The sequence below is a fragment of the Falco peregrinus genome, chromosome 18, assembly GCF_023634155.1.
Source record: "Falco peregrinus isolate bFalPer1 chromosome 18, bFalPer1.pri, whole genome shotgun sequence".
Taxonomy (NCBI): domain Eukaryota; kingdom Metazoa; phylum Chordata; class Aves; order Falconiformes; family Falconidae; genus Falco; species Falco peregrinus.
This window is the reverse complement of record NC_073738.1, coordinates 5,790,672-5,814,382: the sequence shown is the minus strand read 5'-3', so window position 1 is coordinate 5,814,382 and position 23,711 is coordinate 5,790,672. Positions and strand designations below refer to the sequence as shown.

The 23,711-nt window shown below is 49.4% G+C and overlaps 1 protein-coding gene across 7 annotated transcripts in view; it reads right to left on the bottom strand.

Annotated features, from left to right (window-relative positions):
• KANSL1 (KAT8 regulatory NSL complex subunit 1) overlaps positions 1–23,711 on the bottom strand; it is a 100,925-nt gene that overhangs the window by 74,112 nt on the left and 3,102 nt on the right. For 2 of the 7 annotated variants that reach the window (XM_055790129.1, XM_055790128.1), the window contains exons 1-2: positions 18,223–18,665; positions 6,575–7,961 (exon numbers count right to left, since the gene is read on the bottom strand). In XM_055790129.1, the coding sequence (XP_055646104.1) occupies positions 6,575–7,878 (1,304 nt within the window). In that variant the 5' untranslated portion in view covers positions 7,879–7,961; positions 18,223–18,665. Of the gene's footprint in view, positions 1–6,574; positions 7,962–18,222; positions 18,666–23,711 lie in introns of those variants that run through there. The other 5 variants (XM_055790125.1, XM_055790126.1, XM_055790127.1 and 2 more) reach the window with 4 other exon arrangements.

Sequence of the window (23,711 nt, the reverse complement as noted above, 5' to 3'; positions counted from 1 at the left end):
GAAATCCCAGGCAGCGTTAACAAATCCTTAACTCGGCGTGCCCGTGCCAGGTACCCTTCCCATAAATAGCTCGTTCAGTGCTGAGGTCAAAGCTGGAGCAGGCATTCCAGAAAGTAACCTTATCACAGAGAAGGTCAGAAGGGGGAAGAAGGAAAAATAAAAAAAAAGAGCTGGATGTTACTTAAGAAATAATTTCATTGCATTGACAAGGAGCACATCGGCAAGTCTTTCAAACGCAGAGAGCCACAACCAGAGGATGTTAAGAGACTCCTCCAAGCACAGTGGAGATCTGAACCATCCCCAGTTCCCATCTGGCTCCAGAGATGTGAAGGGCAGCTACAACAGACACAACTGCAATCTGAGTTTCTCTTTCCACCTCCCAGCTGAATCACTAGTCAATACACAAGCCTTCACCTATTTATATCCCTAAGTCCTTCCTTTCATTCAGAAATCCAGCAAGTAAAACCTAAGTCAATTTTTCAAGTCCTCTTCTACCTCAAGCGTTTTATCAGAGGATGGCCCAGCAAAGCCAGCCAGCTCTCCAAGCCTTTGGAACGAGACACTTGCAAAACGCACCATATCCAGGGTGTGCCCAAAACATGCTCCATGGAAAAATCTACTGGGGTAGTGCCAGTTTAGCAAGGAAAACATTTTCCCCCAGCTGGAAGTCTAGCGCAGTGCTGCTGCCGAGCTAGGGCAACCAGAACCAGAACGTATCTGCTGGAAGGGAGAACAAAGGAGGGGGGGGGGGGGGGGGGGGGGGGGGGGGGGGGGGGAGCCCATGTTACTGCATAATGACAATCAAAATCTTCCAGGAAGAATCACCTGCCTGTGAAGTACACCTTCACAAACTCTTCAAGGATGTCCATGCTTGCCACTGCTTCAGTTTGAATCTTAGCATGTAGTAATTTTTTGTCTTGTGCCAGCATTAACAAGAATAAAAACACAGCTCTGAATTGCGGCTGCTTACAGATGCTGCTGTAACGCAACACAGAAGTCTTTTTCCCATCCCCCACACCGGTATATTAGACTTCAATATTAGAGATCAGCTCTGAATGGGGCCCCTTTCCCTTGCTCAAACACTAACTTCAATTTCACATGAGATTGTAGGAAAGCAGACAAGTTACCACACTAGGTTTTTAATGCCAATTCACATTCACAAACTTCGCAAACATTTTCTTCTGCTGCTTCAGATGCTGTTACAGGCTCTTTCCAATGAAAAGCAAAGTAAATATTTATGCAACCCTCTCCAAAGTGTCACCCACAAGTCCTAAAAAAATCTGAACTAGAGCCCATTCTTACTCGCTGCCCCACTGGGTCAGGGCTATAGAGTCAAAGCATAGTTTATTGGTAGTGCCAGACACCAAATCAGTTCCAACCCTCCACATTATCTTTAACACACCAGCCCAGTGCAGCCCCACGGCCCAAAAAAACAGGCAGAGAAGATCTGAGACTGAACAGAACCACCCAGAACCCTGCAAGAGCACTACCGGCATCTGCAAGAAAGATGCAGGCAGATACTCTGTCTGCATCCAACACCCCACCCCAAATTCAAATACCTGCCCGCACCACAGCACCTGACTCTGCTGTTCATTCTTCGCACACACGAACCAACACTGAGTGCCAGTTCCCTTCTGCTCCCCCCGTAACAACTGGAAAGATAAATTTTATTAAACCAAGGCATCAACCTCCTTCTCGGATAAGACCAACAAGACTGCCTTAACAGAGTTCTGTGGCTGGCAATGTGAGTACCTACATGGAGAACACCTAACCTCCCTCCCGTACTCCAGTACGGTCTGAACGAGGATCAAGGCTCGAATAAAAGTCAGAAGCAACTTATTAGAGACTCATTGTATCTATAAAAGGTGTACTATGACCAACATTTCTTGGAGAAATAACTGACTTTTTTTTTTTCTTAAGATCTTTCTCAAGTAGTGTTCTCATTTGCCCTCTTTTCTTAAAAGCAAGAGGGACTTGCAAAGTGTCCTACTTTGGATACCTGATTAAGCATTTTTGAACAATGAACTGCTCTCTGCTATTCTGCTTTCAAATGCAAAGCAAGAACATGTTCAGGATTTGCTCTCTTTCTGTCTTCCCAACGGAAAGATGCTTGAGGGACAGCTCTCCTGCCCAACACATTGCTGCTGAGCAGCACACGGATTACAAGCAATTCAGGTACGACATATGCAAGTTTTCATAAGGACCTGAAAAACAGAAGGTTAAGCCCTGTGCTGTCGTCAGTACCTACAAGCACAGCCAGAAATCAAGAACAAGAAAAAGACTACAAAGAGCCAAGCTGGTAACTAAGAAAGTCACAAAGAGCAGAGGCAAATTTCTAGGATTGCCCTGCATATATCAGTTAGTGAACGTGTTTGTGACCAGCAGGAAAAGCTTCCCGAGTCCCCACAGCGTGGGAACTGCCATCTGAATTACAGCTCCACGAAGTCACAGATTTGACAAATGCTATTTAATAGCCCTTGAGATACAGGATTCCTCATCGCGCTCTCGCTTGAAAAATACAATCAAGGGAGAAAAATCAGAATCTCTAAATCCTATTTCTGCACCTACCCCTCGAACAATCGCTGACGCAAGTGCCACACGCATCCCTCTCCAATGCAGGACTTCGAAATTAGTGCTGACAAAAGCACTTCTTAGTGAGAAATCTTCATTACTACTCCATGTCTAGCAATTCTGAAATCCAGGCAGCACAATGTGGCACAGTACAGGGAGGAGTCAACACACGGGCTCCAAGGCTGTGAAATGATTCACCGCAACACCAAAGCGCAGAAGGTGCTCGGATTTCCCACCAGTGAATGAGGATAATTGAAGTGTACTTAGGCATCGTGGCCACAGGCACTGTAACAACCACAGCCGAACGCGCTGCAGGCACTGTCTGACCCTTGTAAAAGGTGGTGTGAGAAGTTAGTCACAAGGAACTTCAGTTCGTTCTCAGCAGCTCAATGTAACTGCCCATCAGGACAGTGACTCTCCAGGTGACACACCTGAACTAAAAGATAAGTTCCAATTAAATATTTGCTTGAAAATTTTGCTGTGGTACACAGACCAAAGTTGAGGATTGTAAAGACTAAACCACATACCACTCACCACCTAATGACTACGTTTGCTGCTCGACATAGGTAACGAAGCAGCCAAAAATAATTGGCAAATTCTGATGAAACTAGTCTACAGTCAAATGTAAGACAATCAAAGAAACCGACCAGTCTGAGAAAAGCAACTACTATAAAGATGCACAAGCCACATGAAATGTATCCTACTTATATGTACTAGTACAGGGCCACAGAAGCACCAGGACTTTGCTAACTTGCTAAACCATCACTTGGCCAAGTAAGCCAGAGCTCAGCCAGCTGCCCTCCAGCACTGGGAGGAATTTGTATGTCCTGCTCCGAGCAACATCAATTCCTGATCCTGCCACGCTGACAGCTGCATCTGGGCCCTTGCACAGCTGCACAGGTTTCACCGCTGCCTACGGTCACACCCAGCCAAAGAAGTTCAAGACGATCCTCCGACCTGCCTTCGTCACCACCAAGCAGAGGCAACGCTGCCCTTGATCCGAAGTCTGCCACCGCACACGCCTTTGAAGCGATGTAAGAGGATCTTCGCTGTGAAGCAGGGTTGCGTGTTATTAATCGGAGAGCAAACAAAATGCAACGTGGTGGTCCTCGATCCACATAAACCTAAGGCTCCATCAGGAATCACCCCTGCCTGCACACGCTTTCTTTCCCCATCAGTTGCATGAGAATCAAGAGTGCGTTGTTAAACCAAGCCCATAGCTGGCAGGGCTTCCCAACAAAGGTGTAACAAATACCTCCCTGCTTGTTTATGCATTACATGATGGCCTGGTTATGCACCTGAATGACAGCACCTTCCTGGGCAGCAGATCTGCAGGTGCTTTAAAAGGACCTACCAAGTTCTGACAGATCACCAACACAACTGGAAAGATGCAGTTCCTCAGAGAGATGCTGTTATATAGCTGGGATCAGGCGGGCCAGAACAGTACAAATGCTTCAGAACCTGTCCTTGACCAGACACTGATTCTGGAATGCCACCATGCCAGAAAAACTCAAAGGTCAGCTCTTATCTAAGCATGATGTAAACACGTCTGTTGTTTCTTTTGCATCCTTCCACTTGAAGCCCAGAGGCAGTCAGTGACATGGCCATGTACTACAAGACACACTGTAGCGTGTAACTCTCACTGAAGGTCCAAAAGCAAACAAGCATCTTCTTGGGGGAAGGCAGGGACACCCAGGAGCAATACATAACCAAAGGCTGCTGACTGAGGGACGAGAGAGAAGGTTTGACACCAAGATATTGTCTCCCTACCAAAATTAAAATAACCCGGTTAAAAGTCTTCCTTCTAATAAGTTCAGCAAGCTGCAAAATCCAGCCAAACTTGAGCAACCCTGCAAGCAGCAAAAAGCCTTCGCTGCTCTGTGCTCACACAGATGTGGAACAATGGCTCTGTACAATAAGCTGGCCCAAGGCAGCTTCCCAGTGGAAAAGTCAGCTCTTGCCCTTCCTGTCTCTTAGCACTACTTTGAAAGGAATGATATTCAGATGGACTCAGACACTCGTACCAGCTTTTAAGGTTGACTTCAGAGTTTTGCTGACAAGCACAAACGTGCATTCACAGCCTCAACTTCAGTAACACCAGAGCTCGTGAGACCCAACGTCAAAGCACTCATGCCAACACAACAGTCAATCCTGGGAAGGCCAATTACTAAATATCCACAGGCATAAACTTTAAATGAGGTTTGGTGGGCCTGGCCTAGATGCCAGTATGCATACACACCAGTTTCTGAACCTATACACAACAGAAGGAGCGTTCTTTTTATTAGCTTTAAAATCTTTGGCTTTTTAAGAGTACTTGGGAGGCTGGGGAACGTAAAGGCATGACTAACACAAAGGGCAGAAAAGTCAGCAAAAAATTTCATGCATCATGTCTCCGAATACCGCACTTCCTCTCGGGATTAAGAGGAGTGGCAAAGAAATTTCACTTTGCTAGACAACACGTGAATCTATGAAACCCACAGTGTGGGAAATCTAAAACTACTTTGGCCAGAATTTTAATCAAATGTCTCCTCTAATAACTATCACAATACTTATAAATGCAATTTTACTACTAATCCCAACAGTAAGTTTCTGGACATTATAAAACAGGAATAAAGCTATTAAACTCTTTTTTTCTAACAGCACCAGAACACCTTTATGTCCAGCCAGCAGCGATCACATGCTCAGCTACTAGGTTTGCACTGAAAGCCACGTTTAAGACTTCACATACAGCAGTTGATCCTATGCTAACATCTCAAAACATGATGTGACATTTAGCTGGAATTTAATATTCAAGAGCTGCAACATCTGTTTATCAGCACTCATCCATATGAGTGTGTTTTTGGAAGATGCTGACCAAGTACTCACACTGTTCACGTCCTCCTACTGAGCTCAGTAAAATTTGCGTCACACAGCACTCGACCAGCCATTAACACTACTTTGGACAACAGGTATCAAAATAGATTTGGTTGTTTCTCCACAGAGATCTGAACAAACCCAGGATGCAAGAGTCCTCGCAACCATTTCCAGCCTTGATCAGAAAGCCATCCGCGTCCCAAAGAGGACCCCTGTGACTGCTGCAGGGAGCTTTTTGTCGACCTTAGCTATACTTCACAGACTGAGGTTTAAGTTCAATAGGTCCATCAGGCTGGAAGAGATCATCTACTGATGCAAGCAAGATTTTACACAGACTAGACACAGAATATGGCCTTTTAAGAGACTTGTGCCAAACGCTGTGATATGCACTCCTAGGGAAAATTCTTGGTTTGGGGAGAAAAATTTCTTGACCTGTCAAGACCTTCTGCCTTGACAAGGATCTTCCACCTCCACACACACAAAATGACACCTAATACTTACGCAAACAGCATCCAGTTAACAATATAATTATGAGGCTGTTGTCCTAATTCAGTGCAACTCCCAAACAAGAAGAAAATTCCCAATAATAATCTCCCAGATTCAAGAAGAGAACACACTCGCTTCACACTTCCGCTAGCCCTTGGACCAAATCCATTCAGAGTTTTTTTCCAGATAGTTCGTTTACAAAAAAAAAAATAATTAAAAAATAAAAAATTCCCCAGTCACAAGTATGCTGTCAGCTATAAAGATTCTGACTGGCCTTTCTTTACATGGTTTGCAACAAAGATTCCCACTGTAAAAAGACAAACATCTCATTTCAGGGAAGAGGTCCAACACACGATGGAGAGAACTGTTTATAGTATTTCGGGTTTGTAACTGCAGCATGCTTGCATCACTCCAGCCAGCCAGCATCTCCAGGACTTGCTGCCTCACAACACCACCACTGACTACCGTATGCACAAAGAATTTTATCTTCAGTGTTGCATGTGCTGCCTGAACTAGGCAGCTGCAAATCACACTACACCAGTTTTGACAACCACTCCTTTGATCTAAGCCCATCAAAAAAAGAAGTGTTCCTACAAAACCCAGACTGTCCGCCGCCACCTTTCACTCCACTCTCCCCCCACCAGAGGTAAGCAAAGCTACTTACAGTGGTACGTGGGGTTGTTCTGGGTCTGCTTTGGTCAGTTCCTCTTCTTCAACATCAGACTCTCCTCCCGAGCTGCTGTCAGTGACATCCGAGTCAAATGCTTGTTCGCTGGATCTCAAGTTGGCCATACCACTGGCCGTGAATCTCTCCAGTTCTTCCGATACAGAGTCGCTCTTCAAGAAGCTGCTTAGGCCTTCCGAAGTAACTGTCTCACTTGCAGCTTTCCTCAAGGCTGCTTCTGCTTTTCTGGTCAACATCAGCTGGCTCCGATGCCTCAGGGGGTCCAAAGTTGGAAGCTTGCTCAGAGTTTTCTCCAAGAAGCCACCCAACTGCTGCTGGATGTGTCTTTCCACCTGCTTTGCCTGCACCACCTGCAAGCGTTTCTGCAGCCTGCGGGCACGGCTCTCAATGTCTGCCTGCCGTCGCAGCAATGCCCTCGTCCTCATCTCAGAGCCAAGAGCACTGTGGTGACCGGCCAACAGAGAAGGTTTCTGCTCCTCCAACTTACTGCTCCCAAAGTCAGAGTGACTACCAACACTGGGCAACCTCATCTCTCCACTGCCACCCTCGAGCACCCACTGTTGCTCTGTGGAATTAAGGGAAGATTTGTTTGCAGTGCTATTATTGCTAAAGGGAGTTGTGTGCTCTGCATCAAGGCTTCTATGTGGAAGAGTGCAATTGGTCAACCCAGTCTTCAAGTCCCCCAATTCAGAACCTCCTGCATTATAGTCAACACCCTGAAGGGCAGCAGAAGGAGGAGCACACTTCCCACCATTCAGAGAACTAGAATTTTCATGGTCTGAATTGGTGCTTTTGGCCAATTTCTTGGCCAAGCCGTTTACAGGCGCTTGCGGGAGAGGTGGCTGGCTATTAGTACTCATCGTTTTTAGATTCTCCAAAGTGAATTCTAACACTGGTTGCCTCCCCAACAGATCACTTGTTTTCAAGAAGGACTGAGATAAGAGAGAGTGAGATTTAAGGACTGTCTGCTTGTTGAAGACTCCTTGCAGCTTCAGAGGCTCTTTTGAAGAAACAGATGTTACATCCGAGCAGAGATAAGAGGCCACTAGCGGCTGCAGCTTGCCCAGCTCTTCCTTTGTAGGGTTGTTTCGAAAATCTAAACTGGGATCCTCCGGAGCAATGGCTTTCCTTTTGGTGCCGTTGGCAGCCAGGAGGATGTTGCTGGCGTTGCCGTTGCTCTCGGCACTGCCAGGCGACAAGGTGGAGGACGGGGGAGCCAGCTTGAATCGGATGTGGTGAGCTTCAGCTGCTGCATCAGTGAGAGCGGGCGCCATCGCAGCCATTCAGCACAGAGAGACGGGAAGTCCAGCCTCTCCTGGTGCCGAGGCCAGCTCCACTGCCTCCCACTGCCGCTCCCGAGGGCAGCCTACGGAAGGGAAGGGAGAAGAGAAAGTTAGGCACTGCACTTACAGAAAATAAAACAAACAAGACTCACAAGAGCAGCGAGACTTATTGACTCGATGCTCTTGGTAAGGCCATGCAAGCGCCACGTTCAGCGGAGCATCCTCCCTCCATGGCCACCAGCCCCCTGCCCACAGCTGCCTGTGGGCACCAGACAGCTGAAAACAGAAGGAGCAACGCGCAAGGGGGTCCCAGGATCTCCCAGAGCCAATGCCTGGCCATAACTACTCTCAACTCTCCGTCCATCCACCGAGCACACTTGCATCCCCCGGACCTTCAGGAAAGGCCTGGCCCTGGTTATACCTATTCCTCAATGCCTGCAGCTCGCCAAATTAATCTTTTAAAACCCTGAGCCACATCCAATAAAACAGTTTTCGCTGCTTCTACTGCTAACTCAGGTGCATTAAAAATGACAAATTAGAACTATAATGTGTAACAGAGACAGAGCTTGAGGGGAACAAATCTCCATATGTTTAAACTCCCAGTGGCTGAAGAAAGCCCACCACCCCACAGCCCCCCGCAATGCCACTGCTCCCCCGAAAGCCTGGGATTAAGAAAGTTGTTTCCCTGGTGTGTACAAAACCTGCTTTCCCAGAAGTACATTTCCAAATAAGCCAGGTGATTTCCAGTGTTAGCAATTCCCACTTCTCTTTCAGGAGCATGGATAAAGATTAACCCACACACACACCATGACAGAGCAGTTCTACGCTCTGACTGGAATAGCAAGCCATGGCTTAGCTCAACTAGATCAAACAAGTTAAGAGAAATAACCAAAGACCTTCATTCATGTACATTGCAACTGCTTCCCACCCACCTTCAAGCTTCTGGTCATTTACCTACTTTCTTTAGCACTAGAAGTGTCAGTGCTTTTTAATGCCTTTTGGTTTTGTTTTTTTTGAGCTGCATTCACATAGCCCACAGCACAGGCTGTTCTACCAGTGCAACATTTACTTTATTTTCCTTCTGCTCCTGAAGTTATCTAGCAACTTCATATGCTATTACAATGTCAATTTAATAATAAAAAATTGCCCTGATCTCTTGCCTGATATGCCAAATCCTCTAATTTCACATAAATTTGCGTAAGCTTGCCGTAGCTGTTTGTTAGCACACCCCATATGACATATATGACAAAATTAATATACCACTCTACAGGAAAAGTGAGGACGATCTCAAGTTTGGGTATGTTGAAGGAGCACAACGGAACAGCCCGTTGTGTTTGCAGCCTTGTTCAGCCGTGCCGCAGTGGCTCCCGGGTGTCAGAACCCTGTCCCCACGCCAGGGACCACAGACGGACACCGGGGCATGAAAAACACCCACTATAAAGCCTGACCTTTTGTCAAAGGTCTGAGACGAGGTGGAGGGGCAAACCCACGACCCCACGGAGGGAAGGCCCGTGGGACGAGCCCAAAGCCGTTCGGTTTCCCGTGAGCATGTACCGTGGTCGACTGGCAGCTCCCCACTAGCTCTGCAACACAGACCAGGCACGGTCTCTGCCAAAATGCCACCAAACCCAGCAAAGTGACACAGAGCAAGAAGACAGGGAAGAAAGGATGAACTGCCAGAGGAGCCGATTAAAATTAAAAAAATACTGAAGCTATTGCAACAGAAGTACGGAGATGTTAGAGGTGGGTTTAGACTTCAGAAGTCCCCTGTTCACAGAACGTAACATATTTTGTCATCATATCTTGTCCTTACTGAAAAAAAGGATACCACATGCCGAAGAACTGACTGCACGCTTATTTAAAGTGGCTTTTAGCCACCACTTGGGGCCATAAATAAAGACTGAAAATGACTATTCAGGGAGAAAAGGAAAAAAAAAAAAAAAAAAGTAACTTTCAGGGAACTCTCCACTTATAGCTAAGATGCCCTTGGGAGAGGAGGAAGACTGTCAGGATAGAGGACTTCCCCAACTCCAGTCACCTACCAAGACCTTCACTACAGCGACACGTATGCTGGGAATGACTGTTCGTAACGGTCGTTCTCAGTTCTGCACAAACAGGCTGGTCCATCTTCCAAAGGGAGATTGGATCACTGCTCTTCACCATGTTACTGCCGCAGCACTGCGAGATACGAGAGCAGCTTAGGAAACACCTGTAACTGCAGAAAGGCAGGAAAACCTGCGCTTGGTGCTGGATGCAATGATTCTTTACGAACATACCTGCACCGCACTGCAGTCACTTAGGAGTTTATACCCAGGCCAAAGAGAATCGTATGAGTAAATTTGTAGGTCATCAACTTTAGTTAAACAGCAAAAGAAAGCAGAAGCAAAACTTTCATACTGCCTTTTCCTCCGGGTTAGCAAACTCACTTTAAAGAGAAAACCCTCCTACTAAGCTACTGCAACTTTCCTTGGCTTTACTTTTAGTTGGGTGGACAGCATTTAAAATACTTTGGAAGCCTGGAAAGCCTCCCTTAAGAATAACACTTTGTTCTAGCAGCTTAAAAGATGACCTCCAAAAGTTATTGGGTGTATTTTTTTATTATTATTTTATTTAAGTCCTTAAAAACTACCTGTGTGCTAGACAGCACTGGTTTCTCTACTCTTATAAAATAATCCTTGGAAAAAAAATGCTAATCAATACTTGTAGGCAAGTTTCCTCCCTCCATCTGGAAGTTTTGGTTGCTAGTAAAGCCCTATTACTCTTATCAGTAATTCCCAGCAGGGAACTGGAGGGGAGAGGGTGGCAAGGCCTCTCCAAGGTGACCATAGGAAGGAGGAATAAAGAAAAGGAAAGGTCATAGACTGGAATGGGAAGGTTGTTCACAGGGACACGGTCTTGAGGAACTTTCAAAGCATCCTGAGAATTCTGCCAGTAATTCCAAGACTCATCCTGAATCTTTCGTCTGCCTGGGGGACTCAAATCACGCTGGTAGGTTCTCCCCGAAATGCTACCACCCAACAGTATCTGCAGATCGATGCGAGTACCCTTGGTCCCTTTTTCTCCAGCAGTTCTCCACCAAGGGTCTACAGCTCCCAGCACTCAAGCCGACATGTGCATGACCAAGAGCTCTCCCCCTGCACAAGCCCTGCCGGCCACCGACCCTCTGGGCTAATGTGCCACCACGGCCCCACACCGCTGGTGAAGATCCACACGGAGCTGCTTCTGGAAGGCCAACGTGGCGTTTACAGCGTGTCTTAAGATAATACTCAAAATCCACGCACACGTTCTTCGTTTTCACTTCATAACTAGCGCACTGCCAGAGCGGTTAGCATTCATTAACAGAGGAAAGACGAAAGGCCATAGCAAGCAGGTAAGAGAAGGTAACCGTAACTCACCCACCCACTCTCACTCCCTGAGGGGCGCAGGCAAAGCCACCAAGGGAGGAGAGTCACTGGCCCACTCTGGTGGCCTCACCGACAACTCCACATCAACTGCGACATCCCAGCTCTTACCACTTTTGAAACACAGAGCAGAGGGAAGAGCTGGAATAAGGTCGAGGCAACAAAGGGATGTTAGAAGAGGCACGAGGAAGGCGCCCAGTCACACTATATCCCAGAGCAGCTATCGGGTCGCAACACCCCGGAAAATAATCCTTCAGCATGCTGACTTATTCAAGACCGTCTGCTTTTAAAACCCAATTTTACAACCAGACCTTGAAAGGAGAACTGGATTTCCAAGCACATGATTTTGTGCAACACCTCAGAAAACAAGCCCAAAACGCACAGGGGAAGTTTCTGCACCCCCAAATCTTTGTGACAGTTTCTTGGCGAGAAACTGGGCACCTGTGCTTCCAGCGAGGCTCACAAGGAGATCGGGGGAGCTCCGAGTGCTAGACGCCAGAGGTAGCGACAGCCTCCTCTTTGCCTACCCACCCACTCACTCATTCCAGTTTCTCTCCCGAGGGGCTCTCCATGTCCCCCCATGGCCACAAGTGCCCCCCCGCCCCCCAGCCCTGCACCCAACCAACCACATCACCTCTGCCTTCAATCTCTCCCAGCAGCACACACATCTACCTCACATGTTTATATTCCCTGAATTACAGTTTAATCCCCCGACATCACGCCCAAATTCCTGCACCTACTGTCTAGTTTCATCATGTGCCAAACCACACTGGGACGGCTCTTTACAGCTGCCATGAGGCCACCTCATGTCCCCTGACCTCCTCCTCCAAGGCGCTTGCCCAAACCCACTTGGGCATGCGCCCCTTCTCCTGCAACCGGTAGGAGAAAGGAAGGCAGGAGGGTTACAGGGTGGCCACACGGATTTAAGCTCGACACACCATAAATGATAAATAACCCCGGTTAGATACGAGCCTCCTCCAGCTCACTACACGAGCACCCATGAATGCCTTCACCTCCAAAGCTCCGTCCTACTCAACACCCAGGTTGTGCAGAGGACACATACACAAAGGTGCTGCTGCGTTAGAAGCAGTAAAAGCGAAGCTCCCCTGAAGGAAGTGAATATTGTACCAATTCCCACTTCCCCTCTCCTCCCCCGCTACGCATCAAGAGTGCGGCCAACCCCTGAATTTGTGTGGTTAAACATATCTTTTAAAGAGAAAAAAAGAAAAAAAAACAACCACCACCAAAACACACTCAAAAAAAGCCAAACTTGCTAGAACAAAATCCCTATACACTGACATTTTGCAACTGAAACACACCATCCATCCTTCTGAGCTCAGCAGAGCAACTTCAAATGCAGGCACGCAATACGCACGCTAACACCCTGAGCCCTAGAAACATCCTCCACATCAAAAACGTACATCTACCAAAAGTTATACCTGTTATGCATAACAGATCCTCTACATGCCTTTTGTTATTATTTTTCAACATTTTATAGTTGTAAGACAGATGTTTACCAATTTAGAAAGAGATTTACATGAAAAGTAACTCTCCGAGCTTTAACTAAGGAAACGTGACAGGCAAGTACAGGACGATAAACTTATCGATAAGCCGGCTATCACGTGCAGTTTGGCAGCCTGTACGCTTGTAATGACCTACATTTGGGAAACACTTTAAAAAAAAAAAAATAAAAAAAAGGTTAAGAACAACAGATTTTTACAATACATACATGAGTACCTGCCACATATATTAACACTACAGGCTCGCACCTAATCTCTCTGGGTAAAATCAGAATTTTAATATTAAGAACATCCCAGGGAACGGTACTTATGCACTGGAACAAACAGGAAAGGTATTACTGAGCTCCACTTTCATAGCCCTTGTTTCCAACCAGAAGCCCTCAAGATTAAAATAAAAGCTGCCGTTTCCACTCGCTGGTCCACACGAGTGGCAGGGTCTGTTGGTCAGCTCTAAACAGCAACGTGAGGCCTCCGTCAAGAACAGTTTTCTTTTATGCCTGTGAATTCTCACTGGATAAAAAGAAACCAAATCAATTCTACAATTTGAGGCAGAGAAGGTTTTATCAATATCATGTCAGAAAGAAAAACAAAAGCCACAAAGCAAGATTAACTGTCATCTCTCCAACCAAAAGTCTGTAAAGTTAAATAATTAAAAGCGAGAACGGCTTCACCTGAAAAATGAAGTGGCTGGAGACAAAAATACCCATTGCTGTTAAGTTACTCCTCAGAACAAAGTTGCCCTTTACAGTAAAATAAAAAGAAACGTGGTTTAAAAAACAGTAATGGGACATTTACAGAAAGCAGCAGCCTGTCAGAGACAAAAACAAACAAACAAACAAAAAAAAGCTTTAACTGTGAAATCCAGGTCTCCCCCCATCCAGTATCAGAGAGATTTTGTTTTTCTTTCGCATAACCTGGGCAAGTTGCCCAGGAAATATGAAAACCTGAACTCAGGACTCGGGGAGCAAGTTAAACAAAAAACAGAATTGCCTTCCAATTTTAAAGATGCATTTTCACTCACTAGGTGCGGTCATACCAACCTTTGCTCAAAAGCCTACGATTGATACCAAAACTTTTAAACCCCACCGCTGCCACCCTGCGAATGGCACCACCTTAATACTTCATATTTTAAAACAAGGCACGGACTGTCACTACAAGAAGCCTTTTAGAGCGCCACGCGTTAACTGGTCATGTCCTCAAGAGGAAATAACAGAAGAGAGAGGAGCAGAATTAAGCATCTCCAATCACTAGAGCCCTGCCCAACCTGGTAAACTCGACCTCGGCTGTGTTTAAATACCTTATTTTGAATGGAGTTCGCAACACAGTTCTCCAGGACACGTCTGCTCAGCTAACTGCAGATCTCAGCTTTTATTGCTCCTCGCATCTCAGAGGAGAGCGAGCAACCCACAAAGACTGCCATGGCAGCAGCTGAAAACAAGATGACAGGAACTCCAGGACAGAGGTACTCGTTTAATAGAAGGCGACGTTCAATCACACATCGCAAGTTCCTTTTCATGGGCCTAATTACAGCCTGAGCTTGGTTTGCTGTTTCTCATTTAGCATCAGGCAACTTCACGGTAACCCTTCCCATCATATCCTCTGTCGCTGCAGACTCAACAGGAAGCTATGAAGATTTCAGAGAGCGGACTCCCAACCTCTGGTAAAACTGAAAATGAGAAATCTTTAAGGTCTACCTTCTGCCAACATCTCTGAGGCCCAAAGCAGCTCCTGATACAGAAGTGTAAGTTTCAACTGAACTTTTTTTTACAATAGCTGGGGGGGGGGGGGGGGGGGATATGGGCGGAGCTTTTTGTTGTTTTTTTCTTTACAATGCTCGCCTTTCTACCAGATCCACAAAAAATAAGTTTGCCACAAGACACTAACTAAGGAACAGATAAACATGCGGCCTGTTCAGGCTGACAGCTACTCCCATTTCCCCTCTTCAGATGCAATTTTGTTATCCTTTTCCTCATAAACAGCAGTTTCATCACTAAATTCAGATACCGCACTGTCAAAATTCTGTCTTCCAGAATTAAGTCTTCACAGCTATTAGCATATCCCATTTCGCTGTTTGCCTCGTTCTCTAAACCACGTTCTACCGTGGCAGTCACCTGCTAACAGCAGTTTCATGGCAGGGGGAGATACATACGGATTTTCTAACTTACTCTGAAACCTGAACAGGACCTTATCCAAACTATCCTCTTTCAAAAACATGGGTCTGAATGCAGGCTGAGGGGGACACACATGGGGTTTAGTGGAATTAAGTTTACTCCAGCCCTGCATCACCAGGATTCTTGCTGATTTGAGTACAACTCCTTGCCCAGCCGAGGAAAAAAACAGAAAGCCTTTATTTTTTTAAATTTAAACGATGTTACAGAAAACTGCATCCTGGAAGATGCTGCTGAAGTGCAATTTGCAAGGAAGGATTCTCAAACCAAGCAGCACGCTGCAGTCTCTGCATTCCAGACAGACATTGTATTCCTGGAAGTTATGAGCAGGGACACGGTATTTATAAAACGCAGCGACGGAAACGGCACTTCTCAGATCACCTGCCATCCTGACTGCCCAAATGCTAAGAGGCTCTTTTTAACAAAATGATGAACATCTTGAGAAGAGGCATGCGTGCAGAACTTGCTCATTATTTGGTCTGATCAACATATGATCCACCTGAGACACTTATGCCTAAATGGGAATTTAATTCAGTGTAAGTTGGCCCACCTGTTTCCCACAAAGTCCAGTAAAAAGCAAACAACAAAAAAAGCAAAATCAGGTGCCTGTTAAACCGGGATGGGCAGAGAGATCACTGACCTACTCTCAAAATAATAGTTCCAGACAAATAAAATTTTCCCGAAAAGAAAAATGGGGCGGGGGGGGGGGGGGGGGGGGGGGGGGGGGGGGCAGAGAAGGCCCACAAATCAAAATAATGTGCTGCTCACCATTTCTCTCCCCTCCCCAAGCTTTTACCCTTTCCCTGCCTCAGTAGGGCCTAAAGTCCTCAGGCCTTATCTTTTCGCTACACATGAAGTCTTATCCTCCCTGGAAAAGTCTTTGGAGGTTCCTAAGGACACGCACCATTCACTGCCTGAGCCGAGAAAGGGTGGAGTGCTGAAACTCCAGAGACAGTCTTTGTTCAGAGTGTTCATTAGATAATGGCAGTTGCATTCACAAAAACACAGTTATAAACAGGGCAAAAGGAAGTGACTTTGGTCAAAGAACTGCTCAGTTTTCACCCCTGACTTGCGTGATGTCAGAATTTCACCAGCTCTCCAGTTACCGGATGATCTCTGAGAGCAAATGAGACTCAAAATACAGCATTACCAAAGAAAAAAAAAAAAAAAAAAAAAAGAAAAAAAAAGGAGAAAGAGGGGAAAAAAGGTGTAAGACAAACACACAGCCACATCTGCCTGGTCATCTGCTGCTTTATCACCTCTGAGGAGGGAACACAAGTCATCCTCATTGCTAAATCATTACAAATCAGCTATAACAGTATCACAACCAAGTTCCACAATTAACTGCTCCTGCAGCATATCAAACCATTAAGCCCAACACAGCTGTGCTACCTTGGCAGCGTGGCTACAAAAAAAAACAACAACAAAAAAAACAACAAAAAAAAACCCCACCATACCCACCCCTCCCGCGCCAAAAAACATGTCGCCTGTAAGTCGACTCTGACAGTGGCCCAGAGCAGACACCTCGAGAAGGGAAAGCGACCCCCTGGGGTCCTGGTCCCATCAGCAGGTCGGGGGCTTCCCAGGCTCTGCCTTTACGGCCCCCAGGTCGACCCTGCCTTATCTCCCCCTTCCCCAGTTTAAAAGGCTGCTGACTTCCCAATTACAGAAATAACATCATCAGATCGAACGGTATTGCTACCCACACCGTTCCCGTGCCAGAACAAAAATCCTAGAGGACTACAGGAAAGCTGGGGAAGAGCATCAGAGGTTCCTCCATGAAAACAAAGGCTATAAAAAGGACAAATACGGCTTTAAAGTGAAGTTGCCTGTATCCAAACAGATCCCTGGATTCGTTAACTACAGCAGAGGTTTAGTCACACGGTCAGGGACACATAACGCCTTAACTGCTCCCCCAAAAGTGTTTCACAGCCCTGCTGTCAGCGGGACCGTGCCGGGGCTGAAGCACTCTCCCACTTTCCTACCTCCGAGAAGCGGGCTCCTACCTCGCCTTATTTTTAGCGGCACAAAGCACACTGGACCCAACGCATGACATGATGTAACCGCAAACACGGACACGGCCCCAGAGCCCTTCAAAATATAATGGTCAGTCAAAACAAATAGAAAACCTGCAGTTCCTCCCATATCCTGACCGGTTTCATGGAAAACTACAGTTTGTCATTCAAGCGCGTTTTACATAACAGGCCACATAACCTAGAGGGTGCCTGCGCGCCCATCCACCTGTGCACAGGGATGAAGGGATGGGGCGGGAGCGGTGGCACCCCACTGCCCGGTGGCACCCCGCTCCGCCGGGGGGGCTGCCCCTCCTGCAGGAGGCAAGGCTGCTTTCCCAGGAATTCAGCCGCTGTGGCTTTCCTCCGACATGACCCCCACTCATACCCAAAGGGGGGGAAATTTCTCCATATCGAGCACTGGAAGATGCTAATCCCGCGATGGAAGTAAACACACGTCCCGGTCGGGATCCCGGGGCTGCCGTGCCCTCCCGGCTCGCTTGGAGAAAAATAAATTCTGGATCGACGGGGCCGGTTGGAAAACAAATAAAATACAAAATATGCAGTCGGAAAGTAAATACAGGAAGATGGCTTTAGCGGCCCAAACCCACATGAAAAATTACGCTATTGTAAAGCCGGGAGAGGGGGCAGCGCCGGGTGACACAGCCCGGCCCGCGGTGACAGCGGCGGCCCCCCGGGACCCCAGCGCGCCCGCTGCCGGGGCCGCGGCGGCTGCTCCCCCCGCGCCTTTGGCAAGACCGAGGTTATGCAATTAATTTTTTTTTTCTGTTTACTTCTAAAACTTCGCGTGTACACCCCCCCCTCCCCAGGTTAGGCAACGGTGCCCCCACCCCCCACCCCCGTCCCTCCCCGGGGGAGCGGGGCCGGGCTCCGCCGCCGCGGTGCCGCCGGCCACGTGAGGGGCCCCGGCCCGGCGGGACCCCCCCCGCCCACCCGGGCGCCGCCGGCCCGGGGATTTCAATTTAAAGTGGCGCCACCCTCCCACCCCACCCGCCGGAGCCGCAGCACCGGGGGAGGGGGGGGCCGCGGGGGGGGGGGGGGACGACGGGACCGGGCCGGCGGGTCACCCCGGCCCCCCCCCCGCACTTTCCGCGGCCGCGGGAGGGGCGCGGGGAGCGGCGGCGAAGTCGGGGCGCGGCGGGGCCCGGCGGCGCTAACAAAGGGGCGGCGGGGGAGGCGCGGGGCGGCGGGCGCGGAGCGGCGCGGGGCGAGCGGCACCTACCACGTGACGAGCGGCGAGCGCGGTCCGGGCGGGCTCGGCCCCCCCCACAAAATGGGCGCAGTTTGCAAACAAACCCCGGCCGAGGGGCAGCCGGGGCACCGCGCCCGGGCGCCGCCAGCCCCGGCGCCCCCCCCCGCCCGCTCGGGCCCGCCCCGGCGGCAGGGGGGATGGGCTCGCCCGTCTCCCTCGGCGGGCGCAGAGCGGCGGCCGCAGTCCGGGCTGGGGCGGGCGGGGGGCGGGGGGGGGGGGTGGGGAGCGACCCCCCCACCCCCCGGTTCGGAGCGCCGGGCGGCGGCGGCGGGGCGGGCCGGCCGGGCGGCGGGGCGCGGCGGAGCGGGCGCTGCGGTGCTTTTCTTCTTCCCCCGGCTCCCCCCCGCTCCGGGCGAGCGCGGCGGCGGCGCGGCTCGGAAAATGGCGGCCGGGCTCCTTCTCTGCCCTCCCCCTCCCGTCAGCCGGAGAATGCACCGGGGGGGGGAAGGAGGAGGAGGAGGAGGAGGAGGGGGGGCGCCGCAGCGCCCCCACCGGCCGCCGCGCGCAACCGCGCCCGCCGCCGCCCGCAGCCAGGGGGCCCCGCCGAGCTCCCGCCGCGCGGAGGAGCTGCAGTGCGGGAGGGGCGCCCGCCGCCGCCACCGGGCGGGGGGGAGAGGGGGGAGGGAGGGGAGGGGAGGGGGGAGGGGGGAGGAGGGCGGGGCAGACCCGCCGCCTATTGTCCAGCCGCCGCTGCGGGTCTCTGGCGCCGCCCGCCAGGGGGCGCCCGCCCCGTACTGCGCAGGCGCGGCTTGCCGCCGCGCGAGGGCAGGGTTGCGCAAAGGGCGGGGGGGGCCGCGCGCGGGGCGCGCCGGGAGGTGTAGTGCGGCCCCGCCACGTGCCGCCGGCCCGCCGCGGGGTGGGGGTGGGGGTGCCCGGCCGGCCGGTACACCGGCACCCTCACTCGAGGGCGGGAGGGGCCCGCTCCGGGCACCCCTCCCACAAGTACACCAACATCTCCCGCTTTCCCAGCCCAAGCCCCCTCCCTGCAGAAACCAACCAACCAACCTTTCACATGGTTCCCCCTCCCCCCGCCCCGTACCGGCCCGGTTCACACCCCCTGCCAGACTCCAGCGTCACCGCCGGGACCCCGCCCCCCATGCCCAGTAACTTCGCCCAGCCTCCCCCAGCCCGGGCAGGCAGCGAGGGGTCACTGCAGCCAGCCCCGGGATGCGCGGGGCCCCCCCTGGTTCCCTACTGGTGGGCAGAGCCCTGGGCGCTGCCGCCGCGGCGGGGGGGCCTGCAGCCCTACACAACGCTTACACCCCCGTACACAACGTTACACAACGCTTCCCGTACCCCCGATACTTTCCCCCCCTGCTCCCCACGCGACCCCCGACCAAGCCGCAGGAGGAAGCGGCCCGGGCGCGCAGCACTGGTTTCACCTCCTTGACCTTCACTGTTGCCATCTGCACGAGCGGGACAGTGGCCCGGAGCCAGCGCGGGCACGTCCCCCTGCCACCCCGGGGGCCACCGGCCCTGGCCCCGCACGCCCCCCAGCAGTGATGCAGCTGTGCCAGCGTAAAAAAGTGCTTTACAGCGTCATGTGCCTGCAACGGGAAAGGAGCCGCGGCCGGCAGCACCCGCGGGGAGAGCACCGGCCCCCGGGAGCTGGCTTCCGAGCCAAAAAGAAGTTGCACTGTAACCTGTGGAATTACCGGTAAAACCCACAAACACCGTTTCGGTAGCCAGCATGGGCAACGCAGATGGGGACTACGCAGCACGCGCAGCCGGGATCCCCTTCCTCTTGCTTCCCATCCCCCTGCCACGCCAGGAGAGCGATGCTCCTCGCCTTCAAAAACCATCCGGAGATGCAAAGCCAAGGTGCTACCGCTGCTCTCTGAAATCACGATACCGCTTAACAAATCACCTCGTGGAACTCTCATTACAGTCGTGTTTTTGGGTCAGGAAATCAACAGGAAACACATTTCTCCTTTTTCCTAAGGGCCTCTATGACCAGGTACCCCAAAATGACCCCAGAGGCCAGGTATTGACTGGGCCTCTGCTGACCAATGCCAATGCTCAAAATTTAGCTCACACTTAAATGTCTTTCAAGAAAAATGTCCAACTGAGGTCAGCAGAGGCCACTACTGGGTTTATACCCTAGCAGGGCATTCTGTCCTTGCCCACGCTGCCCCTTGCAGCCACAGCCCTCCCCTCCCAGACTGCTGTTCCCTGTCCCAGCACACCAGTTACCCAGTCTCAGCAATTTCATGCAGCACTTGGGAAAAAATGAGTCTAGGAACCTTGAACTGGGCTTTAAGTTCACGATGAAATGGTGCCAAGGAGGACATCAGGACAGCCTGTTATCAGCAACCCCACAGCCAGCACAGAACCGGGTCACACGGAGAATCCCTGCCATTCTGAAGGGTAACAGAAATACCGACAGTCGCATGATCAGCTCGGGCACCAGCTCCAAGCTTTCTCCTGATCTGTTTCTCCTCACTGCACCTGGACAGCTCTTTAGGAAGCCAGGATGCAATACCCTACTACAGCATGCATACCTCTGATTTTTTTTTATTTTTTTTTTTTTAAATCTACCTTGAATTCAGTTCAGCTAAAAAGCAGAAGCAGCAACAAATGCATTTTCATACTGGAACATAAGGGGGAGGCCAAACTGTTGTGGAGGAAGTTAAAAGAAATTCCTGTGCAATAAAGTTTCGAATCTCCTGTTCTTTCTGCACTGCAGAATTTTCTGCTATTTGAAGGATGTCTAACCAGGAGCAGAGATCTCTGGCGTGACAGGCCAGTACAGATCTGGATCTTCCTGCAGCAGACTCATCTATAGCTTTCATCATTCAACCCGATCTGGTGATGATGTAGCAAAAATTGCTGTGCAGCCTGAAGTAATACAGCTTTGGCCTCTGACACATACATTTTCACAGTCCTTCCAGCCTCTGCTTTCCATTCAGAGTAGTGCCACATCTCCCCCAGGTCACCCAGCTACTCTGGTGCCAGGCACACTTGCACACGTGTCCCTCACACAGCTCCGTTACTACTCTTAAGATGGGTTTGTCGCCCTGCACGAACACGAGGGAGCTCTCCCCAATGAATTCACATTTTCACAGCATCATCCTTTAAGTCTTTCCTTAAAGTCACCCTCTTCTGCAAAGCATCAAGAACATACAAACCACAGAGTTCAATATATGGTGAGCATTATGTACCCATCTACCCATACCTGATCGTTACCTTGTCTTCCCCACGTGCATTCATAGCCTCTACCTATTAATCCTCATGACTTGCTTTGAATGTACCCGCCTCAGAAGTTTAACAGTCTCTATACAATAAGTATAAGCGTAGCTCTACATATATTAACGGATATATTAGGACACATGAAAGGAGACTTCTGAGCCTGCAAAAGTGCTAGATCAGTTTGAGAAACATCCAGAAGGCAGAGAAGACGATGGCTGCCGAAGAACACAGTGACAAGACTCCCTACAGATACAACTGCAACTTTTGCATCTTCACTCGCAGCCTCATTAGATATCCTAACAAAAAAGCAGCGGACTCAAACATCAGTGGCCACAGACGCTTCAGAAGATGCAAGACTTATCTGTACTTAGCTTTAAACCAGACAAGCTGTAGCAACAACAAGAGATTCTTGCAGTGATCATTGCTCTTCTGATATTCTTCAACAATAAAGAACATCTCCGGTCATGGTAAGAAAGGCACTCCTTCACTATGACAGACACAGCGCATCCCAGCCAGCTATTCTGAAAATGCTCACTAAGGAGGAAAGAAAACGAGCAAAGTCATTGAAAAACAGAAGGCAGAGCCACATGAAGGCAAGTAGCGCTGAGGGTGGTAGATCTCGGCAACCGCAATACCTCCCTGCTCAGGCAGGTACCTGTTCTACTGACATATCCCAAGGCCAAGCTACAAACCTGGTTCTTCCTTGGAGGCTTCCAGATCAATGGATTAAATTCCAGTTTGGTCAATATAAACTGGAAATATATTACTCTCTAAAAAAGGCAAGTGACCCACTTAAGTAATGCTGCTCGTTTGAAAACCTCCTTAGTGATTTAGACCAAGCCATTTGACACAGACATTCAGCGTTTCAAGGACAACACACGTTGCTTGGTCATGTATCGGAGAGCCTGCTCCATAGGACATCGGCACCTCTCAAGGTCACAGCTCTACTGCTACCCAGGCTAGGGGGGACATTACTTTAATCTGCTGTGAAGTTAAGGGGCATTTGTTATTATGACATAGTAATAAGCTGTTTTGAATCAATTATAGTTTCAGCTGCAAAAGTGTATTTATACTGTCTCCACCGTGAAATGTATTTCTATGGTTTCCATAGGGATGAGAGGCTGGGAACATAAGACTATTTAACGAAGGTAACAAACTTCACCACTGTATTTTTCAGTCCCTGCCAAAGACATTGGCAGTGTCATGCCAAAGTACTCGAATACTCCATGCTGTTGCATCAGACCAATGCACTGAAGAACTGACTTCCCCAAGTCCTCATGGGAACTTCTGTTTGTACCAGTTTGGGGAACACAGCAAAGTACTTTCCAAAAAAGGGATGGCAGGCTGAGTACTCACAACAAGAAAGCACCCTGAATTCTTAAGCCATCCAACTGGGGACCAATAGCCAGGTTTTAATCAACCTGTAGAGGGTGAAGCATCCAAACCCACATTTAGTCAAAACCCCACATCACGCAGGTCCCCATGAATGGCCCACAATATCATCATGTTGGCTTAAATCCATCCAAAACACATGTATGAAACTACACAAGAGTTGCAGAAGTAAGCCACTGATCCCATCAGTTTTCTTGGGTATTTGCTCAAGAAACACCATGATGGCAGTAATTAAAGCAATGCCTTTTTATGGAAATCAGTACGTTTTGTGAAGAGTACGTGGCATGATCCCAGACATTTAAAGATGTGAGCAGTGAAGTAAAATACAAATGAATAGCAGAGTAAGTAAGGTGACAGCACACTTAAAAGTTACATCCTTCCATTTCAGGTTATAGGTAGTTATATCATGGGAAAGGAGGAAGAAAAAAAAAAAAGAAAGAAAAAAAGCAGAGAGGAGAAGCAAATGTGATCTTGCATTAAGCATGTAAAAGCCCATGTCTTACAAAACCCTGAGACAGAGACTAACCAAGTTTTCGGGACCAACCCTTCCAAATCTCACCACCAAAATACACCTTATGGGCTTTGCTTAATTACAGCACAGACATTTCGTGCTTGCGTTCCCACTGCTAGGGGAACCATTCTGTTCCACTGTATGACAGACAAACAGATTAAGGAGTTTTCACGTAACTAAGAGTTAAAAGAATTAGTCAGGAACCCAGCAACTGGTAACAAGCAAGGATGCGCTATCAGCGGTATGGGCCTCAGAGGGAGGACAGACTTACACCTGCTGTGCAATTCAACCCTTCCTCCGTCTTCCAGTTGGAAAGTCTTGAAGTACTTTCCTTTATCCATGAGCCATGGATAAGGCTCGCAGAAAG